Source organism: Eptatretus burgeri, chromosome 24, assembly GCF_056783735.1.
Source record: "Eptatretus burgeri isolate ZD-2024b chromosome 24, Ebu_testis_v1, whole genome shotgun sequence".
In the NCBI taxonomy this organism is placed as follows: domain Eukaryota; kingdom Metazoa; phylum Chordata; class Myxini; order Myxiniformes; family Myxinidae; genus Eptatretus; species Eptatretus burgeri.
Window position 1 is genome coordinate 913,855 of NC_140984.1, and position 19,112 is coordinate 932,966.

Sequence of the window (19,112 nt, forward strand, 5' to 3'; positions counted from 1 at the left end):
GAACATGTCCCCCCTTCCCCCCCCTCGCCCACCTTTCCACAGCCTGTGCCCCCATGACCTTTTCCTTCGTCTGTGCGATTCAAGTCAAGATTCAAGCTCAAGCTAGATGGTGAAGAGACCAATGTGCAAACCTCGAGAGTCTAGAGTCCCTGAAGTCTGGGATGATCACCAAGGATCTTTATTCAATTCCGAAACTCCAGAATGTGGATTGTACGTGTGTCCTTTGGTTGGAATTCGTGCAAAATCGGTCAGAAGTGTTAACTTACCTGTGGCTGAGCAAACACTGTCCTGTACATGGCTTTATGGTAACAAGCTTTAGAGAAGGTTATCATACCGAGGAGGGCAAGGCCACACTGTAGGCCTAAATTAGGCTCTTTAACTCACTGTTCACCATGATAATGTAAAAGAATACCACAGAACAGAAGGGTAATCGACAAGGAATCAAGATGTCGACACAGATACACAAAAAAGGTTAACAGGTATTTATAAGCAAGTTTAATAGAGTGTAAACCATGAACAGGTTAAAAATGTAAAACATGAACAGGTTAACAATGTAAAACATGAACGGGTTAACAATGTAAAACATGAACGGGTTAAAAATGTAAAACATGAACAGGTTAAGAATGTAAAACAATTCAAAGATAAAATAACGTTTCAATATAAAATCCTTAAACTAAAGGTGTTGTTCCTCTCATCCCCCCACACACCCGTTACGATTCAGGTGAGTGAGGAAATCACTCAGGTGGCAGGTAGTGCACAATAAAAGGTGCAGGAAAACTACAATCTGTGCAGATTTTTCATCCAAATTGAGAACTGCTGTCTCAGATCAAAAAATAAAAAAAAACTACCATCTACAACATCTAACACTCTACTCCCCTTGAAACAACTACCCTCACGACCACCAATTATTCACAAACACCCCCATCCCTTCATACGGCTACCCTCACTACCCCCATTCATTCACAAATACCCCTATCCCTTCATACAGCTACCCTCACGACCACCAATTATTCACAAACACCCCCATCCCTTCATACGGCTACCCTCACTACCCCCATTCATTCACAAACACCCCTATCCCTTCATACAGCTACCCTCACTACCCCCATTCATTCACAAGCACCACCATCCCTTCATACAGCTACCATCACTACCACCATTCACAAACACTCCCCTCATACAGCTACCCTCACGACCACCAATTATTCACAAACACCCCCATCCCTTCATACAGCTACCATCACTACCACCATTCACAAACACTCCCCTCATACAGCTACCCTCACGACCACCAATTATTCACAAACACCACCATCCCTTCATACAGCTACCATCACTACCACCATTCACAAACACTCCCCTCATACAGCTACCCTCACGACCACCAATTATTCACAAACACCCCCATCCCTTCATACGGCTACCCTCACTACACCCATTCATTCACAAACACCACCATCCCTTCATACAGCTACCATCACTACCACCATTAACAAACATTCCCCTCATACAGCTATCCTCAAGACCACCAATTATTCACAAACACCCCCATCCCTTCATACGGCTACCCTCACTACCCCCATTCATTCACAAACACCACCATCCCTTCATACAGCTACCATCACTACCACCATTAACAAACATTCCCCTCATACAGCTATCCTCAAGACCACCAATTATTCACAAACACCGCCATCCCTTCATACAGCTACCATCACTACCACCATTAACAAACACTCCCCTCATACAGCTATCCTCAAGACCACCAATTATTCATAAACACCCCCATCCCTTCATACAGCTACCCTCTCTTCCACATTCACAAACACTCCCCTCATACAGCTACCCTTCTCCAACGAATTTGGGTGTAAAATATAATACCTTGACGAAAATCACGACTGGGGCTTAAACCCGGGGTTGTGGGGAGAGGAAAGGTCTTTGAGCTGTGGAGTTCGAGTGAAACCCGGGTTCGAGGTCATGATCAAGCCTGGTTTGAGTGTGGGGTAAATGGGGGCAATGGGAGTCATATGAGTGGGAATTGTGGGATAAAGGCCTCGTTACAAATCCTATTATTACTGGTTCGAACTTGTAGTTAATGTTGGTGAGACGTGATTACCAAGTCGCTTGTTTTACAACTATAATAACTGTCATCTCACAACACCTCCTCACCCACTTCATCACTCACAGCACTCTCTCATTCTTATCCCAATCTCGTCTCCTTTGTCTCCTCCAACAATAATAACCACATTCAAAAATGCTGTCGATCAAAACAACAGGGAAAACAATTAAATCGATAAATGGACACTTCCACTCGTGCTTCATTCCTGGATCCTGAGCGGGAACAACAATTCCTTTTCCCAATCCCACAAGATCTTTTTTTCAAACTTTAGAAACGGACAATCGTTTGAAAGCATCACGTGACCCTGCGAGGTCCGATCGCTGATGGAACACAACCAGAACGGGCAAGAGGACGAGCCGCGTTCATTGGGAAATGGCAACTCAATTATCAAATATTATCAATGAAACAATTATCACAATAAAAATGGGAAACAATCAATGAAAATACCTTTCATTGGATCGTCATTCACAACGTTCTTCAGGAAAATCAAGATGCAGAGACTTCTTAAATACATCAACCAGGAATTTGGGGAAATGTGAGGGAGCGCAAGGAAAGGGGGAAGAATTTGGGGCTTGAACAAGAAGAAGTGGTGACATTAGCAATCGTAGGGTGAGGCTCTGAGGCCGGGTGATGGAGATCTACAGGTGTCGTTCTTTATGGAAGAGCATGACTGGGCGATGGAGACACCTGTTCTCAGTACCATGTTGTACATCCCAGCAGAATTTGCAGAAGTACTTGAAGCATACCTGTAAGCCGGAAGGTGTGTGATCAAGGTAGGTGGAAACAAGACAGACATTGTATGTTGTGCTGGGAGGCAGGTGCATGATCAGATTATTAAAAAACAACACCTTTCCCGTGGATATTATGACGTCACGTCAAGAATTCACACAAACGAGCAGGGGTGGTGGTGGGAGGGAAGTGAGGAGTGGTGGTGGTGGGAGGAAAGTGAGGAGGGGTGGTGGTGGTAGTAGGGGGAGGGAAGCAAGAATGGGTGGTGGTAGTGGTAGGGAAGCGAGGAGGGTGGTGGTGGGAGGAGGGAAGTGAGGAGGGGTGGTGGTAGTGGGAGTGAACGAATTAGGGGTGGTTGTGGTGGTGTTGGCGGTGGTGGTGGGGGAGTGAAGCAAGGAGGGGTGGTGGTAGTGGGAGTGAAACAATTAGGGATGGTTCTGTTGGTGTTGGCGGTGGTGGTGGGGGAGTGAAGCAAGGAGGGGTGGTGGTGGGAGGGAAGCGAGGAGGGGTGGTGGTGGTGGGAGGGAAGTGAGGAGGGGTAGTGGTGGTGGTGGTGGGAGTGAAGCAAGGAGAACGAACAAGCGTTACCATGTCTCGACAGAACACGCTTCCATGCCGCAGGAAGCACGACTGGCACAATGAACTCTTTTCCAGAAACGGGTCGATCTGGATCTGTGACCACAAAGATGCTTAAAAATTAAACAATTGGAAATGCAGATTGTTTGAAGGAAACGAGTGTCTACCAGCAATAACATGCTGAAACCACAAGCACAATAATGCGATCCAGTTTGAACAATAAAAAAGAAAATCAGCAAATCTCACTCCCATCATCCTTTGCAAGGTCCAGGTGGTGCCTCAAAAATCAATTATTGATAAATTAAAAAAAATTACTGCACTGTATGAACAAAATGAACACCACCACCATCCCCCCCCCCAATCTGCTGCTCCCTCATCCTGCTTCCTCTAAACTTCAACCTCATCCTGCCCCTCTCAACTTCAACCTCATCCTGCCCCTCTCAACCCCAACCTCATCCTGCCCCTCTCAACTTCAACCTTGTCCTGCCCCTCCCAACTTCACCTCTACCCCTCCTGGGTTCCCCCACTCCACACCCTCTCCTTGCTCCTTTCCAAATCCCTACGTCCTATCAGCAGCTCCCCTTCCCTTGTATCTAACTGTGTGGACCTCAAACAACCAAGGTCTCTGCTGCAACCTGACAGGTCTCTCAATCCTGGCTGCTGCCGATAAACCCGACATCATCTGTTTAACTGAATCCTTCCTCCCAACAGGACGTTGTCTCTTCCTCCCAACAACTGACTCCTTAGTGTCTCTTCCTGGCTATTGTCTCCTCCAGTTTGATGGACTTGAACCCATCTTGGCGGCCAAGTTGTGCTTCACATCAAAAACTCCAGTTCTCACTCTCCATGTACTGCTCCTACACCTCCCAAACCCCAGGAGTACCTCTGGCTGCGACTTTGTTTCCACTCCCACTTCATGTTTGTCTGTTTTGTACCGTCCTCCTAACAGTGATGACTCCATCTCCATCTCTCTCAGACGACATGGACCAACATTTAATCACTCATCCAAACTCTCTATCTTCCTCATATCAGGTCAGGTCAGGTATGGGAGCATGTGCCAGAACAGCGCGTCGCTGCGTCCACTTTCCGCCGGTACTCCAGGGGCCTCCGTCTGGCCATCCCCCAGGCAGATGCCAGGCCCATCCCCATCTCCTTGAGATGATGGTCAACCTGCTGCAACCATGAGGCACGTGGTCGGCCCACTGGCCTCCTCCACTCATGAGACTCCCTCGCTGAGAGAATCTGGTGAGCAGGATCAGCGTCAGGAAAACGAGCCACATGTCCATACAGCCGCAGCTGACGCTCACGGACTATGCAGGTAACAAATCCCATCCGAGTCTCTCTCAGCAACCGCTCGTTGGACACAAAATCCGACCAGCGATAGCCAAGGATTCTCCGAAGAGACCTGGTACCAAAGGAATTAAGTCTCCGTCTCAGATCCTTGGTCAAAGTCCAAGTCTCGCACCCATAGAGCAAGACTGGAAGTACCAAGGACCTGAAGACTCGGACTTTCGTCCTCCCGCACAGGTACCGGCAGCGCCACACCCCATGATCCAGTGAATCCATGACCCCCCAGGCCCGACCCAGACGCCTATTGACCTCCGGCTCACAACCTGCGGAGACATGAATATCACTGCCAAGGTAAGTGAATCTATCCACGACCTCAACATCCTCACCACAAACAGACACAGACAGGACAGCAGCATCCAAGATGTCACCGAAAGCCTGGATCTTTGTTTTGACCCAAGAAATCCGTAATCCCAACGGCTCCGACTCCTCATTCAGCACCTCGAGGGCCCCCAAGAGGATGTCTAAAGTCTCCGCAAAGATGACTGCATCATCTGCAAAATCAAGGTCCGAGATCTTGACATTGCCAAACGATGCACCGCAACTTGATCTCTCCGACATCCTCCCAAAAATCCAGTCCATACAAGTGCTGAAAAGTGTGGGGGCAAGTACACATCCCTGACGAACTCCAGTAACAACTGGAAATAAGTCAGAGGCGGTACCACCACACTTCACAGCACTCTCAGTACCAGAGTAGAGTTCAGACATCAGATCGATCAGTTTCGGTGGCACCCCACGAAGACCAAGAATCCTCCAGAGGACATCCCGATTCACTGAATCGAACGCTTTACAGAGATCAACATAGGCTGCAAGCAGCCCTGCCGAAACTCTCGTCTGCGTTCAGTGAGGACACGAAGAGCAAGGATACGGTCAATCGTTGACCTCTTTGGTGTAAAGCCTGACTGCTCTGGACGCTGGTGCTCAAGCAGATGGTGGCGAACCCTATCAAGAATTATCCGAGCAAAGACCTTGCCCGGCACTGAGAGCAGCGTCACCCCTCGGTAGTTGTTGCAGTCTTGGCGATCACCCTTCCTTTCCAGAGAGGGACAACAAGGCCCCTCTTCCAGTCAGTTGGGATGATGCCTGTGTTCCAGGCAGAGCACAAAACTGCATGCAACGACGCGAGTGCAGCATTTCCACCAGCCTTGAGAAGTTCAGCATGGATGCCACAGATCCCTGGAGCTTTGCCCCGTTTCAACTGGTTCACCGCAGCCCGTGTTTCCACAAGCGATGGTGGACCACAGTTGATTCGAGGGTCAGCAACAGGGATTGTAACACCCTTGACGTCCAACTCGACAGCTGGGGGATCAGCCTGGTACAACCGCTCAAAGTAACCGGCCCAGCGAGCCTTCACTTCAGACCTCTGTCAAGAGCCTACCACTCTCTGCCTGAACTGCAGTGCTCCGAGGGATGGGCTTGGATGAACGTAATGCGCGACCCCTGTAAGCGGGACGAGAATCACCTGTCCACAGGTGATGCTCTACCCCTCACAGATTCCTCGCACATAGGCCTCCTTGTCCACCCTCAGTGCACGTACAGTTTTACGCCTCAGCTCCCTGAACAGCTCAGCTCTGCCATTCAGCCTGGCCCTGCGACTCTGGTCAATGGTATCCAGTGTCCCTTGAGAGACAAAATTCTTCTTTGCCCTGTGGTGAACTCCAAGGCATCCACCGGCAACATCAAGGACGGTGGTCTTGAAGGTGCTCCACAACTCTTCAGGACCCCCCAAAGCACCCAGACCCCCCAAGTGTCCACTCAGCCTGTTCGCAAACTCCTCAGCTACTCTCTCATCCCTGAGCTTGGCAACATCCAGCCTAGGCTGGGATGGTACCATTCTCCAGGATTTAAGGTGCAGCTTTAGAGTTGCTACAACAAGCCTGTGGTCAGTATTGAGGAACTGAGCACTCCGGTAGACCCTGCAGTTCTGGATCATCCTCCAACGACCGTCAATGAGGACATGGTCAATCTCCTTTGCCACACCGCCAGCGTTGGAATACCAAGTCCAGCGATGAGCTTGCGGGCGTTGAAACCATGAACCAGCCACCCTAAGTCCATGACTTCTTGCAAAGTCAAGGAACTTAGTGCTATTCTGGTTCATAGTTCCTGACCCATGGGGACCAACACACACCTCATAACCGTCCCTATCAGTTCCAGTCGATGCATTGAAATCCCCCAAGACTAGAAGTGTATCTCGTCTGGGGCACTGATCAACCACAGACTCGAGTGTGGCGTAGAATGCATCCTTCACGGTAAGATCACTCTCGCCTCAGTCGGAGCATAAATAGAGACCAGGGAAATGACACCTAAGGAGTGACGAATCCTTAATCTCATAATACGCTCGTTGACCGGTGTTACCTCAATTATCATTGGGGTCAGCTTATTGGACACAGCTACAGCAACTCCTTGGGTATGGTAACCATCAGAGCGACCAGACCAATAGTAGGTGTAACCACCCACCATTATCTCGCCGCAATCCGGTCTCCGAACCTCAGAGAGAGCTGCAATCCCGATGTCCAAACGCTTGAGCTCAGATGATAACAGAGACAGGTGATCATCCTCTCTTAGGGATAGGACATTCCAGGCACCCACCGAAGGGACCGCCTCAGGTTAACCCAAGGAGACCGCCGTCTGGTGGACGACACCTCAGCACCACTCCGACACACTCTCCCGCAATCTGACCCAGGGATGTTACCCCGTGGTTTCCCTCCTATCAAAGATTGGGGGTCCCGAAGGCTTTGCCCCCAATCCCATCATCCGGTGAGCTGCCCTGCGAAGGGAAGCTGCACAGGAGGTACTTCCCACGGAGTGGGTTTTCAGATTTTTTTGCGTTTTTGCGTTTTGCGGAATGAAGCGTTTTACGGTGGCTGGAGTGCAAATCCTGCCACCAACCTCCAAATAAGAAGTAACCCAACTGCAGGAGGACGTCCGCAGACACAGTTGGGCACTAGATATGGATGGCCGTTGGCTCACAAGGAGCTCCTCCGCCCTTTGACAGGTTTTGTTTTTAATCCTGCTGGGTGTCCATATCCAAACACCCTCCTCACCAGAAAACCTGGTGGGGGAGACGGTTTAGTCGCCGACAACCCGACCATGGAACAGGTTAGTACAGGTTTACATGGTACCTGTAGCAGGTCACAGATCGAACCTGACCTGACAAACAGGTCCTCATATGTGTTGACCGAAATTGTCACCGTGCTAATTGGCTGGGTGTTGGTACCTCTCTCAGCTGCCGTGGCACGTCAACAAAGGACTTCTGTGACTCCATGGGACTGACACAATCTGTGAAGTTTCCCACCTGGATTTCTCCCAATGGCAAATCCTTCCTTCTGGACTCGGTGATGACTAACTTGCCCGCAAATGTATCTTGGTCGTCCTCGACCTCAATTGGCTCATCTGATCATATGCTTGTAAAGGTCAACATCTCTCTGGCCATTCTCAGAGAACAGCCCATACGCCGGCGAATCTGGTAGTTCACTCAAGCAAACTGGTCTCCCATATCCACCGCGGCTAACATTAACTCACCCGGGAATGCCTCCACACAAACCTGCTCTCTGTTCTGCGAGGATTCATCCCATCTCGTCTCCAACTATCTTACCCATCCTCCCACTCTTGGTCCTCTGAACCCTTTAAACAAACTTGCATTCTCTTCCTCGAGAGCCAGAAAACAACATCTGTTCATCCTCAATAATGAACTTTCAAACTTTTCTCCCTCCTCCAAAACCTGGTGGTGCCTTGTTAAGCCTGTCTCTGGTGCATGTTCACCTTCCATCCCTTCCCTTTCTTCAAATGGCACCACAGCCGACTCCGCTCGTAAGAAGGCTGAATGTCTCAATTCTGTGTTTGCTTCAAAATCTTATGTCGATAACCGCTCGATTTCTCTGTACCAACCCTTCTTAGTCACACCCAACCGGTTCTGAACTCTGTGTGTATTGCACCTGAAAAGGTGGAGAAGATTCTGGCAACCCTCGACTCTGCAACTGGACCGGATGGCATCAGCTCACGTGTTGAAAAAAAATCCTGCTCTGCTGCTCTTGCACTTCCTCTCTGTGCCCTTTTTACCTTGTCATTTATCATCGGTCATCTTCCATCGCTCCAGCTGTTCACCACCATCTCAACCACCTCCTTCCAAAATCATGATCTTTTCTACACACGTTAAACCACCCCCTCCCCTCCCTTTGCATTCTCCCTTGCCCCTCATCGTTACCCGCATCCATTTTTATCCATCTCTCTCCATTTCCCTCCACCCTGCTGTCGGCGTTTCCCCTTTTCTCCTGCTGTTCCCTTTGTTACGTTGTGTCCTGATTTGTTCTGTGTCATTGCTTTTCCACGAGCCTCGACCTTGGATTTCCATCCCACTGATGGGTTGGATCTGAATCTGGACATTAACAAAAATCGAATCGCCTTGTTCTTGTCCACCTGAATAACTCTTCCACCTCATTTTGTCATAACTCGTCCACAACTTTTTGAAATATCATCCCCATATATGGTTGTTGGCCCTTTCTTTAAATGGAGAAGAATCACTTTAAAAATTTGTTTCGTCCCAATCCGTCCACAACTTTTTGAGATTTCCTGTTCACAGACAGACAGACAAACAGAAAGCGGTGAAAACATCACCTCCGCACACCTTCGGTTGCAGAGGTAACAACAACAACAACAACAACAACAACAAATAATAATAATCAAATCCAATCAACATTTGCTTTCAGCTCAATGGAAATTTTTAACAAACAAACCTTTCTGTAGAACCTTCGAGTTCTTATTACCACAAATTCAGACACAACCGCCTTCATGTAACTCATGCGGTTTCCAAATACCACAGAAGCTGCCCCTGCAACACAACAACACCAACAACGAGAGAGATTCATAGAACACATTACCAGGTACAGTCGAGAGAAACAAGGACGTGGGCGTGGCCTGTGAGCGGAAATTTTGATTGGTCGTGATACCTGCAGCAAGTCACAGATCTCATCTGGCCTGACCTGACAATTTCATCGGACCAAAATATGAGGTGACGATCGTTTTTTTTTATTTTTTTATTTTATTTTAGACTACGTTGGTTTCCAGAAACTTCGAATCCAGATTGTGCAAAACTGCTTCCTTTCCCGGGATTTGAACTCCACCTATCCATCACCTGCAGTCGTGATGGAGTATCATCTTCCAGTGGAGAAATCTCAAGGCTCGAACTAAGTTTCCCTGGAATAAACTAAGAGTGGACCTGGTTAACCCGAGGGTTTGCTCCCAGCACCCATTATTTGTTCCACTCCAGCTGCGTGCAGGTAAAACAGCTCAGGTGTGCACGCACCGATTGGGTATCGATGTTTGTCGACGTGGATGCGCACGTAAACGACTCCCCCGAAGATGGTGTTGAGCACACTGGCGAGTCCCCATGCTGTTATCAAGCCGTGCAGTTTCCCCACAAACACGTTCAGTCCAGGATCCCCGCGATCCCAAGGATACAAACCAATGCTCGTGTCTGCCACGATCCAGGGGATCACCTTCACCTGTGCAAACATGAAGGCGAGACAAGAGTGAAGAGGATGTGGAGAAGAACCCAAACCATCACTCCATCAAATGGTCGATTGATTGTTTTTCACCATTTCTTGGACGTGCATTTACCGATGTTGTTCAAACTTGGCACACCTATAACGAATGATGGCTTACATATGCACACCATCTTTTTTTTTTTCGACATCAGATCTAAGATGGCCGACCGGCGGCCATTTTGTTACTTAAATGTGTCCCCAACCATTTCCCAGACAAGCATGGTCCGATTCTGTTCAAACTTGACACAAGCACAGCACATGATGACGTACATGTGTGCCTCACTTTATTTTGCGATCTCATCAAAGATGGCCAACTGGTGGAATGGCAGACATTTTAGGTGTACATGAGTATGGGCTTGCCCTTTAACTCCGTCCAGCAAAATTACGGAAACAACAGGGGCTGTGACACTTTATGTGTTTTTTACTTGTTATGATGAAATGTAAAATGTACCTCTCTGGAACACACATCATCTTCAGACTCCATGGTCAGCTTATATATGAACAATGTACCACAATCATTGTCAGCAGAACATCTGCAAGCTCGGAGCAATGCTTCGACACCTGATTCCGACTTGAACAGCAAATACGCATGTCCTACACACAGCACACAACAACATTGTTACACATCACTTTCTCCACAACCAACACCAGCACAACACAGTGACGCACACCACGTGACCATCCCCGTGATTCACAAAGTTATTAACTTGATTCATTTCCAATGAGGTAATAACTGAAAAGACACCTTGATAGCCTCGTTTATTACGCACAACCGGTGTCAGATGATGAGTCTTCCAAATAAAATGATTTGGGTGAAAGCAGGAATAAAAGTTTAAAATTTGAAATAAAAAAAACCAACACACCTTTCCACCGAGTTCAAAGAACAATGGGAAAATGTTCATAAAGGTTCTCTTGGGGAGGTTCAGTCACTGAAACTCCTGGGTCTCACCGTCAGCCATGATCTTTCTTGGACAAACCACATTTCAAAGTTGGACTCCAAAGCCAGCCGCCAACTGGGCATCCTCCGTCGTACAAAGTCCTTCCTCGGCACACCTGGACGCCTATCGAGCGACAAGACCTTGATCCACAGTTTGATGGAGTACTGGTCTCCCCTCCGAGCTGGCTCCCGTGCCTCACACCTTGCTCAGCCTTCAAGATCATTGGAATGTACGGCAATGAAGCTGAGTCTATGGGTCTATCACTTCACCATCGTAGACAGGTCGGTGGTCTCGATCTTCCACCGTCTCCTTTCTGGTCATACACCGTCTGCAATTTCTGTGCTGCCACCCCCCCACCCCAGGTTTCTGCAGGGCACACGCGGTTTTCCAGTGACCCCATTCTGGTGAAACTCAAAAAATCCATACTCATCGCTCAGCTTCACTCATTCGTTCCTCTTTTCTCCCGCCTGTGGAAGCATCTTCCACATTCTCTTCAATCTCATTCTTCCTTCCAGATCTCCAAGACAGCAGTTCACCACCACCTGAGATCATCCCCCATCGGAAACCATGATCTTTTATGCCGCCGCTAATGCCCCCACCTTTTCCCCCAGCCACAGCATCCCCAAGACAACCTCTTTCCTTCCTGAGTTTGTTTCTGTACCCATCGTCCCGCATCCACAACCATGATCTTCTCTACCCTCATTAACCCTCCCCAAGTTCACCTCTTCCTGGGTTTAAGTCTTTCCTTCCATTTCTGGCATTGAGAATTTGCTGATGTATCCATCTTGTTCACCCAATGTGTCCTCCCAGAGCCCTCATTCTTCCCCACTTTTCTTGTTTCTCGAAGTCTCCCTCCATTTTGTCCCTTACCCCTGCTGTTGGTACGTTCCCCCACCCCGTCTTTCTCCTGTTCTTTTCGTTCTGTTCTGTCCTGGTCGGTTCTCTGTTCTCGCTCCTGCAGGAGCCTCCAATTCTTTCCACGTTCTTCGGCTTTCATTTTTGAGATCTTGGAACTGCATTAATTTAATTTTCTTAATTCCAGCGGCGTGTGCGTGTGTTTTGTGTGACTTATCGTTCCAGCTCCCCCATGAACCTTCGACCCAGTTGAGTGAAAAAAAATAAAAAATAATCCCCAAAGTGAAAAGTGTGCACGTGACGTTGCAGTGGTTTTCTCCAGTTACCATACCTTTCATGTTGCTCCATGTGTGCCTGCTCCTCTTTACCGGCCACTCCACCGATACGATGCCAAAAGCGTGAAATGCATCCAACAGGTTGGCTAAACAAACAAAACAAAAAACACAAAAAAAGTTATCAGATTAAAAGGACACATACAGGTTGAGCTACTGTACATGGAGTTGTTGAGCAAACCTTCAAGTCACGTGTCAAACCTGTTGTGCTTATAACAATGAATGTGTATGTATTACAACAATAACTATTTGTGTTGTGTCATGGGGATTTAAAAATGTGATGACCTGGGGACGCAAGAGTGAGACTGGTCGAGTGAGGATTCTGCTCACAAGGGACATGTTTAACACTGAGATAAACAGCTTCGTGGAAAAACAGATTCTCCATGAACATCAAAGCTACAGGTAAGCCACAAACATTGGATCATAAACTTAACATTATTCGGTGCTGATGTTAACACCGACACCGTCACTACAGATCCTCGTTCGAATAAATGGGGAAGGCGAGGGAGAAGGAAGAACAGCAGGAAAAGCCATTACCCTCAGTGACGCTGTCGGCAATTCCGCAGAGGAAGACTTTTGTGGAGAAGACAGGGTTGTTGTAGATATATCGTGGAAGCTCGCCCCACCACGTCCACATCGATTCATCTCTGACTGTTTGGAGGTGGTAAAAGTTCACATCCACACAAACACTCTCTCTCCACGACGTTGAAACACTTTCATCAATCACGATTACAATTCCACATCCCATTCTCAATTCGAACCACAACGAACAAAAAGTCCAAGCACTTCCCCAGGGATTAGAACAGACAGGTGGTCCAAAAAGATGCGTACCAACTGGAGCTTGATGGGGTTGTGGCTGATTACCAATGCTGCTAGACTCTGCTTGCGGTGTTGATGGTGGTGCTTGTGGTTTACAGAATGGACCCCGAGGATACCTTACTGTCTCCAGAGGGTGCCTTGCACTTCTTCCGAGCCAACTTCCTCGTTCAAATCCAGGCGATGTGTCTCTCTGTCTTGCTTGCTTCGTACGAGCGACTTGCGTCTGGCTCGGGCAAGGGTTACGACTCGAGGCAGTAAGTGGAGAGAAGCGTGCCGGAGAGTATGTATCCGGGACATGGAGGCCGGGCTGCAGGGAGTGCGAAAAATACAGTCATATACAAGGAAATACATCCAATTAATGTTAACATAACTACAACTAGAACGGCACTCGGTATAGCACAGAGACCAGATTATAAAAATAACACAGCTGTTGGGGTTCAGAGCAATTCGAGGGAGGAAGGTGAGCAGAGTGCAAAGATGGAGTTAAGGGAGGATCCAGAATATGTGGAACAAGAATGATGAACAACAATGTGCAAAGAGGTAAGGGAAGTGGGGTACAAGGATTAACACAAAAGACATCTGTAAGATTTAAAGAACATTTTTGGGGTGGAGGAGGAGGACAAAGATGAGGACAGAAAACGAGGATGGAAACCTGTCTGCAGCATGTAACCTGAGCTGGACTGGAAAGTCCGAACAAATTACAAAAAGGTAGTAATCAACATTTGAGGATACCTCTTCCACGAGCCTCGACAGGATATCCCAAAAATAAAAAGTTTTAAAACATACAACAACAGGACTCAAAGCAAACCGGCTGGTGGACAGATTTGGAAAAGTTCAAACTTACATTTGAGTCTCCGAAGGCCTTGGAGCCGGAGCTGAAGTCACTCATGTCCGAGTCAGCAGGGATCGTGGAGCCCGAGTCTGCACAAGTACAACCCTCCATTTCACACATCCTTGCTAATTCCGTTCCCAGCTCTTCCATCTCAGCTGATATTCCGTGTTGACCTCCACCGAACATTGGACCCAACTCCGTGCTGGCACCTAGACCTCCGAACAAGCTGCCAAAATGCTCCGTCCAGTCAGAAATAGTCCCTGCAGAACCGCTTGAGTGACATGCCCAAATTTTTTCAACTGCTGAAGATGTCACACCAAAATCCGATGTAAGATGTTCTGTGGAGGCTTCCGGTGGTGTGCTTGTACGTGGGAGGAGGGGTTGGTGCCATGACGGTGGACCCTGCATGGCTTGAACAGGATGCAGGCCGGATAGGGCTGCAAAGGAAATGACATTGCAAGGTTGTGATACAATTTAAAAAATGTTTCGATCACTCGTAACCCCTCCAAAAAAACAAAGAGAATAAATTTTAAAAAAAAACAAATTAAAACTGGAGGGCAAGGTAGAGCACACCCCTCCGCCAGGTTGAACAGGTTCCGTTTTGTGACCACTGATAGACTGGATCTCCATGCGGACATGAAACATGTTACTGTACCAACTCATCCACCGATTTTCGGCCGAATCCGTCCATAAGTTTTTGAGATGTCGTGCTTCATGACGTTTTAGCCGGATCACACAATGGCGAAGAATAACTTGAAAATTAAATAATTCTCGGATCCGGATCCGGATTTGGATGTTCACCGAAATCAAATCAATTCGTCCTTGCCACGCACCCAACCTGTCCTCAAAATTTATCCAAATCCGTGTCCAACCATTTGAGATATCATGTTCACAGACAGACGGACAGACAGACAGACGGACAGGGGTGAAAACATAACGTTCGTCCATGTTCGCTGTTCGAAGAAACGAACTAGAAGGTTCAGAGAACACCCTGTATGTACAGCGTCGTGTTCAAGTATATAATTGAACTGAAATAAAATAAAGATTTTAAAGGTGGTATTAAAAAATTCCGGAAGTTTACCTCCATTGATTCATTGTCTTATCCACCGCCTTATCTAACACGTCCAAGTACTGCTGAACAGAATTGTTTAGAAAATGCTAAAAAGGCGATTTGTGTTCCACGGTGTTGAAGTACATAAATAAATTTAAATGAAATAAAGATTTTAAAGGTGGTATTCAAAAATTCCGGAAGTTTACCTCCATTGATTCATTGTCTTACCCGCCGCCTTATCTAACATGTCCAAGTACTGCTTCACAGAATTGTTTTGAAAATGCTAAAAAGGCGATTTGTGTTCCACGGTGTTGAAGTACATAAATAAATTTAAATGAAATAAAGATTTTAAAGGTTGTATCAAAAAATTCCGGAAGTTTACCTCCATTGATTCATTGTCTTACCCGCCGCCTTATCTAACACGTCCAAGTACTGCTTCACAGAATTGTTTTGAAAGTGCTAAAAAGGCGATTTGTGTTCCACGGTGTTGAAGTACATAAATAAATTTAAATGAAATAAAGATTTTAAAGGTTGCATCAAAAAATTCCGGAAGTTTACCTCCATTGATTCATTGTCTTATCCACCGCCTTATCTAACACGTCCAAGTACTGCTTAACAGAATTGTTTAGAAAATGCTAAAAAGGCGATTTGTGTTCCACGGTGTTGAAGTACATAAATAAATTTAAATGAAATAAAGATTTTAAAGGTTGTATCAAAAAATTCCGGAAGTTTACCTCCATTGATTCATTGTCTTATCCACCGCCTTATCTAACACGTCCAAGTACTGCTGAACAGAATTGTTTCGAAAGTGCTAAAAAAGGCGATTTGTGTTCCACGGTGTTGAAGTACATAAATAAATTTAAATGAAATAAAGATTTTAAAGGTTGTATCAAAAAATTCCGGAAGTTTACCTCCATTGATTCATTGTCTTAACCGCCGCCTTATCTAACATGTCCAAGTACTGCTTCACAGAATTGTTTTGAAAGTGATAAAAAAGGCGATTTGTGTTCCACGGTGTTGAAGTACATATAATAAATAAATTTAAATTAAATAAAGATTTTAAATTAATTAATTCAGGAAGTTTACCGCCGTTGATCCAGTGTCTTATACGCCAGCGTCTTGCACATGATTTTAAATTTTGTGTAACTGCCGGGCAGGCAGACGGTGTAAATAAATTATCTCACTCCTCTCTGCGCTCGCGGGTCAGATCGGGATGAATTCGGACACCAGACAGACAGACAGACAGATTTGAATGCATTGCTTCATCCCGCATTTCGCTTCGCGTGCGCAGGATAACAACATTGAAAGCAACGTCGACACGACCAATCGTGGACCGACGGGTCTCACCGCTCAAGGTAGCCGAGTCACGTGACAAGGCGTGCGAGGAGCTGCCGCCTCCCAGTGATCCGGGAGCGGGCGGGTCGTTGATGTACCCGTACTCCTTGTTGGAGAATTCCTCATCTTCGTCACATTTATATTCCTGAAAGAAACGTTTTCCTGACTCTTCAGGTGTACGAGGAGGTGTACACTGCACAGGTATGTAACTGGTATTTTGAAAAAGAAAAGTTAATGTTTACATACACATACATGAAAATATATATGTATATATATATATATATATATATATATATATATATATATATATATATATATATATATATAAATATTTAACTGATCACATGCCATTGGAGGAGGATGGTGGAGAGGGTAGGAGGGACCAGCTCCCCACTCTCCGGGTCCATGGAGACAGACGATTGGAAGCCAAACCAAATTACGAAGCTCACCTGAGAGGATCATCACGAAGCTCACCTGAGAGGATCATCACGAAGCTCACCTGAGAGGATCATCACGAAGTACCTGTTTGGTGTTTGTATCTTAAGCCCATGGTTCTTGATGTTCAGAACACAATCCGGATTTCTTTATGACCTACTAACACTCATCCATGATCAACGGGTCCATCTCCACCACAATTTGAGCTCAAATCTCCATTTCGGCCTCAAGCACGATTTTTTTTTTTTGGAAACAAAGTCGAGGCTCATGGAGGACTTAGGACATAGAACGGATCAGGACGAAACGGTACAAAAGGTGGTGGGCTTGGAGAGGGGGGTTAATGGGGTATCATGGCTACGCACAGCGTCATTTGTGGAACGGCTGAGCTGTGCCGCTGATGCAGTGCCCCCTATTGGTTTGAGCAGGAATTTGGGATTTGTTTGAAAGCTCGCCTCTCGTCCGCGAAGGACACCGTGGGGTCTTTACCATCCACCAAGCAATGCGACGGACGGGACGCCCGGCTCAACGTCCACCCTGAGGACGGCACACACACCGATGCCTCGGCCTGCCAGCGGAACACCAGGTGAGAGTCTCTACCTGTGGCGGGATTGAAACCCAGGCTGGAGATGAGCACCCCCGCCCCTCGGCCATCCTACCAGCCAGCTTGGTCCCATTTATAACCACGTGACAATGCAGGTAAGGTGTCGCGGTCAAACCATTGTGTTCAACCACTTCAACAAGCGTCCAGTAAAGTGCCAAGCGAAGGTTAACCACACGGTTAAGTGGTTACCTCCAGAGGGTTTACAGCACTTGGTGTCAATAAAAGAGCTTCGTGTGAAGGCAACACCTGGACACGTGACCTTCTCGTCGAACGAACACACCTGCGGACCACCGGCGAACGGGTGGGAAATGCATTCAAACCATTTTAAAGGCGACTCGAGATGATTCCACCTCCATACTGTACGAGGTACGCAGAATTCCCTCACTTCGTCTGAATAACGAGGTGTTAGGAGGAGCACGCACCTCCTCGAGCAGGCCGCTGCTGAGCTCATCCCAATATAAACGGATGAACGAGTCGTCGCTTTGCTGAGCGGACATGACGTCACGCCGCCGGTCTGTGCTCACAGGGAAGCTCGTCGTGTGCCGACCAATCGAGTGGAGTCTTCCTCGACGAGCCACCGCCGTTTCTGGGAACGTTGCTCACGACTGCCCAGAAGAGGAAGTGACGTCACGCGTCCGCTCACTCCCTCCCGGAACCCCCACCGGGCGAGGTCAAGCCACGCCCACTCTCTCGTTCAAATCCTTTCGTTCATTCTTTTTTTTTTGTGCTAATTATGCAACCATCATCATTGTGATTTTCTTTTTCGTCCGATTACGATTAAATTAAGTGTTATTGTACACGTAGAGTGCGATATTAGAGAATAACGTGCGATTATTTCTCCCCAATCCCCCTTTTTGTGAGGGATTATTTCTTGAAGGCGGACGTGGGGGGTGAAAAGACCGCGCGCGTGTTTATCTCTGGGAACTAGTTTTTCTTATTCACCTCCTGCTGTGGTCATGAAGAGTCACTGAAACAGCTCCCGGAGGATTTTTGTGCTAAAATTGATTTGTTTTTTTTTGCTGTCTTGGGTTGATTTGAAGTCCAGCTACTGGAAAATGATGGGGTTCAAATTTTCCGATCCCTCGACCCCCCCTCGTGGGGAAGCCATAAACACAGTCATGTCGTAACTCTTTCTCGGGGTTTCAGGGCACGAGAAAACGAATGGTGAAGTTAATTTTGTGATCAGACTGATCTGTGATGAGATAAGGTCACTTTGAGCAATATTGTGAACAATGTTCATGTGTTTCTGTTGTGTGTGCTTTCAGGTGGGAAGTTGAGCTGCTCCGACCACGATTAGGACCATCGAGCGGTCATGTCTGAAAAGAACCGTGTGTGTGTTTGTGTGTGTCATCCGCAATGAGGGCGCAACCTCAAGCAAGAGACTGACAAACAATCCTGACATGGTTGATGAACTTGTTTCCTGTGGTAAAGTGCGCTCGTCTTCAGGTGAAACTGGCATCAAACAACTTACTGATCACTCAGTTGGTCTGAGTGAACCTGAATGTAAATTGGTGTGTTACCATGGCGATGTGTCGGAAGCCCATTGTTCACAAGAGCGTGATCGAACGACTCCGGGGTAAGCGCGAACGGTCCGATTCCC

At 47.2% G+C, this 19,112-nt stretch overlaps 1 protein-coding gene across 3 annotated transcripts; it reads right to left on the reverse strand.

Moving 5' to 3' along the window:
- Nucleotides 1-480: 480 nt before the first annotated feature.
- LOC147007853 (cytoplasmic polyadenylation element-binding protein 1-like) lies at nucleotides 481-18,153 on the reverse strand. Of its 3 annotated transcripts, none has more exons than XM_085866291.1 (11): nucleotides 17,863-18,153; nucleotides 16,489-16,621; nucleotides 14,103-14,527; nucleotides 13,271-13,565; nucleotides 12,977-13,090; nucleotides 12,439-12,528; nucleotides 10,766-10,908; nucleotides 10,074-10,272; nucleotides 9,505-9,599; nucleotides 3,437-3,520; nucleotides 481-2,865 (listed from the first exon to the last, which is right to left on the reverse strand). In XM_085866291.1, the coding sequence occupies exons 1-11, from the start codon at nucleotides 18,007-18,009 to the stop codon at nucleotides 2,758-2,760; spliced, it is 1,833 nt and encodes a 610-aa protein (XP_085722417.1). In that variant the 5' UTR covers nucleotides 18,010-18,153; the 3' UTR covers nucleotides 481-2,757. The 3 variants fall into 3 exon arrangements, with proteins under 3 accessions (XP_085722417.1, XP_085722418.1, XP_085722419.1); XM_085866292.1 differs by having other exon boundaries at nucleotides 17,935-18,151; XM_085866293.1 differs by having other exon boundaries at nucleotides 17,898-18,126.
- Nucleotides 18,154-19,112: the final 959 nt, after the last annotated feature.

Coding starts and splice junctions, on each gene's coding strand:
- LOC147007853 (XM_085866291.1), bottom strand. CDS start 18,009: ATGTCCGCTCAGCAAAGCGACGACTCGTTCATCCGTTTATATTGGGAT. Junction 9,600..10,073: donor CAAACATCGATACCCAATCG/GTGCGTGCACAC, acceptor GTTGTGTTGCAG/GGGCAGCTTCTGTGGTATTT. Junction 2,866..3,436: donor GCGTGTTCTGTCGAGACATG/GTAACGCTTGTT, acceptor TCCGGCTTACAG/GTATGCTTCAAGTACTTCTG.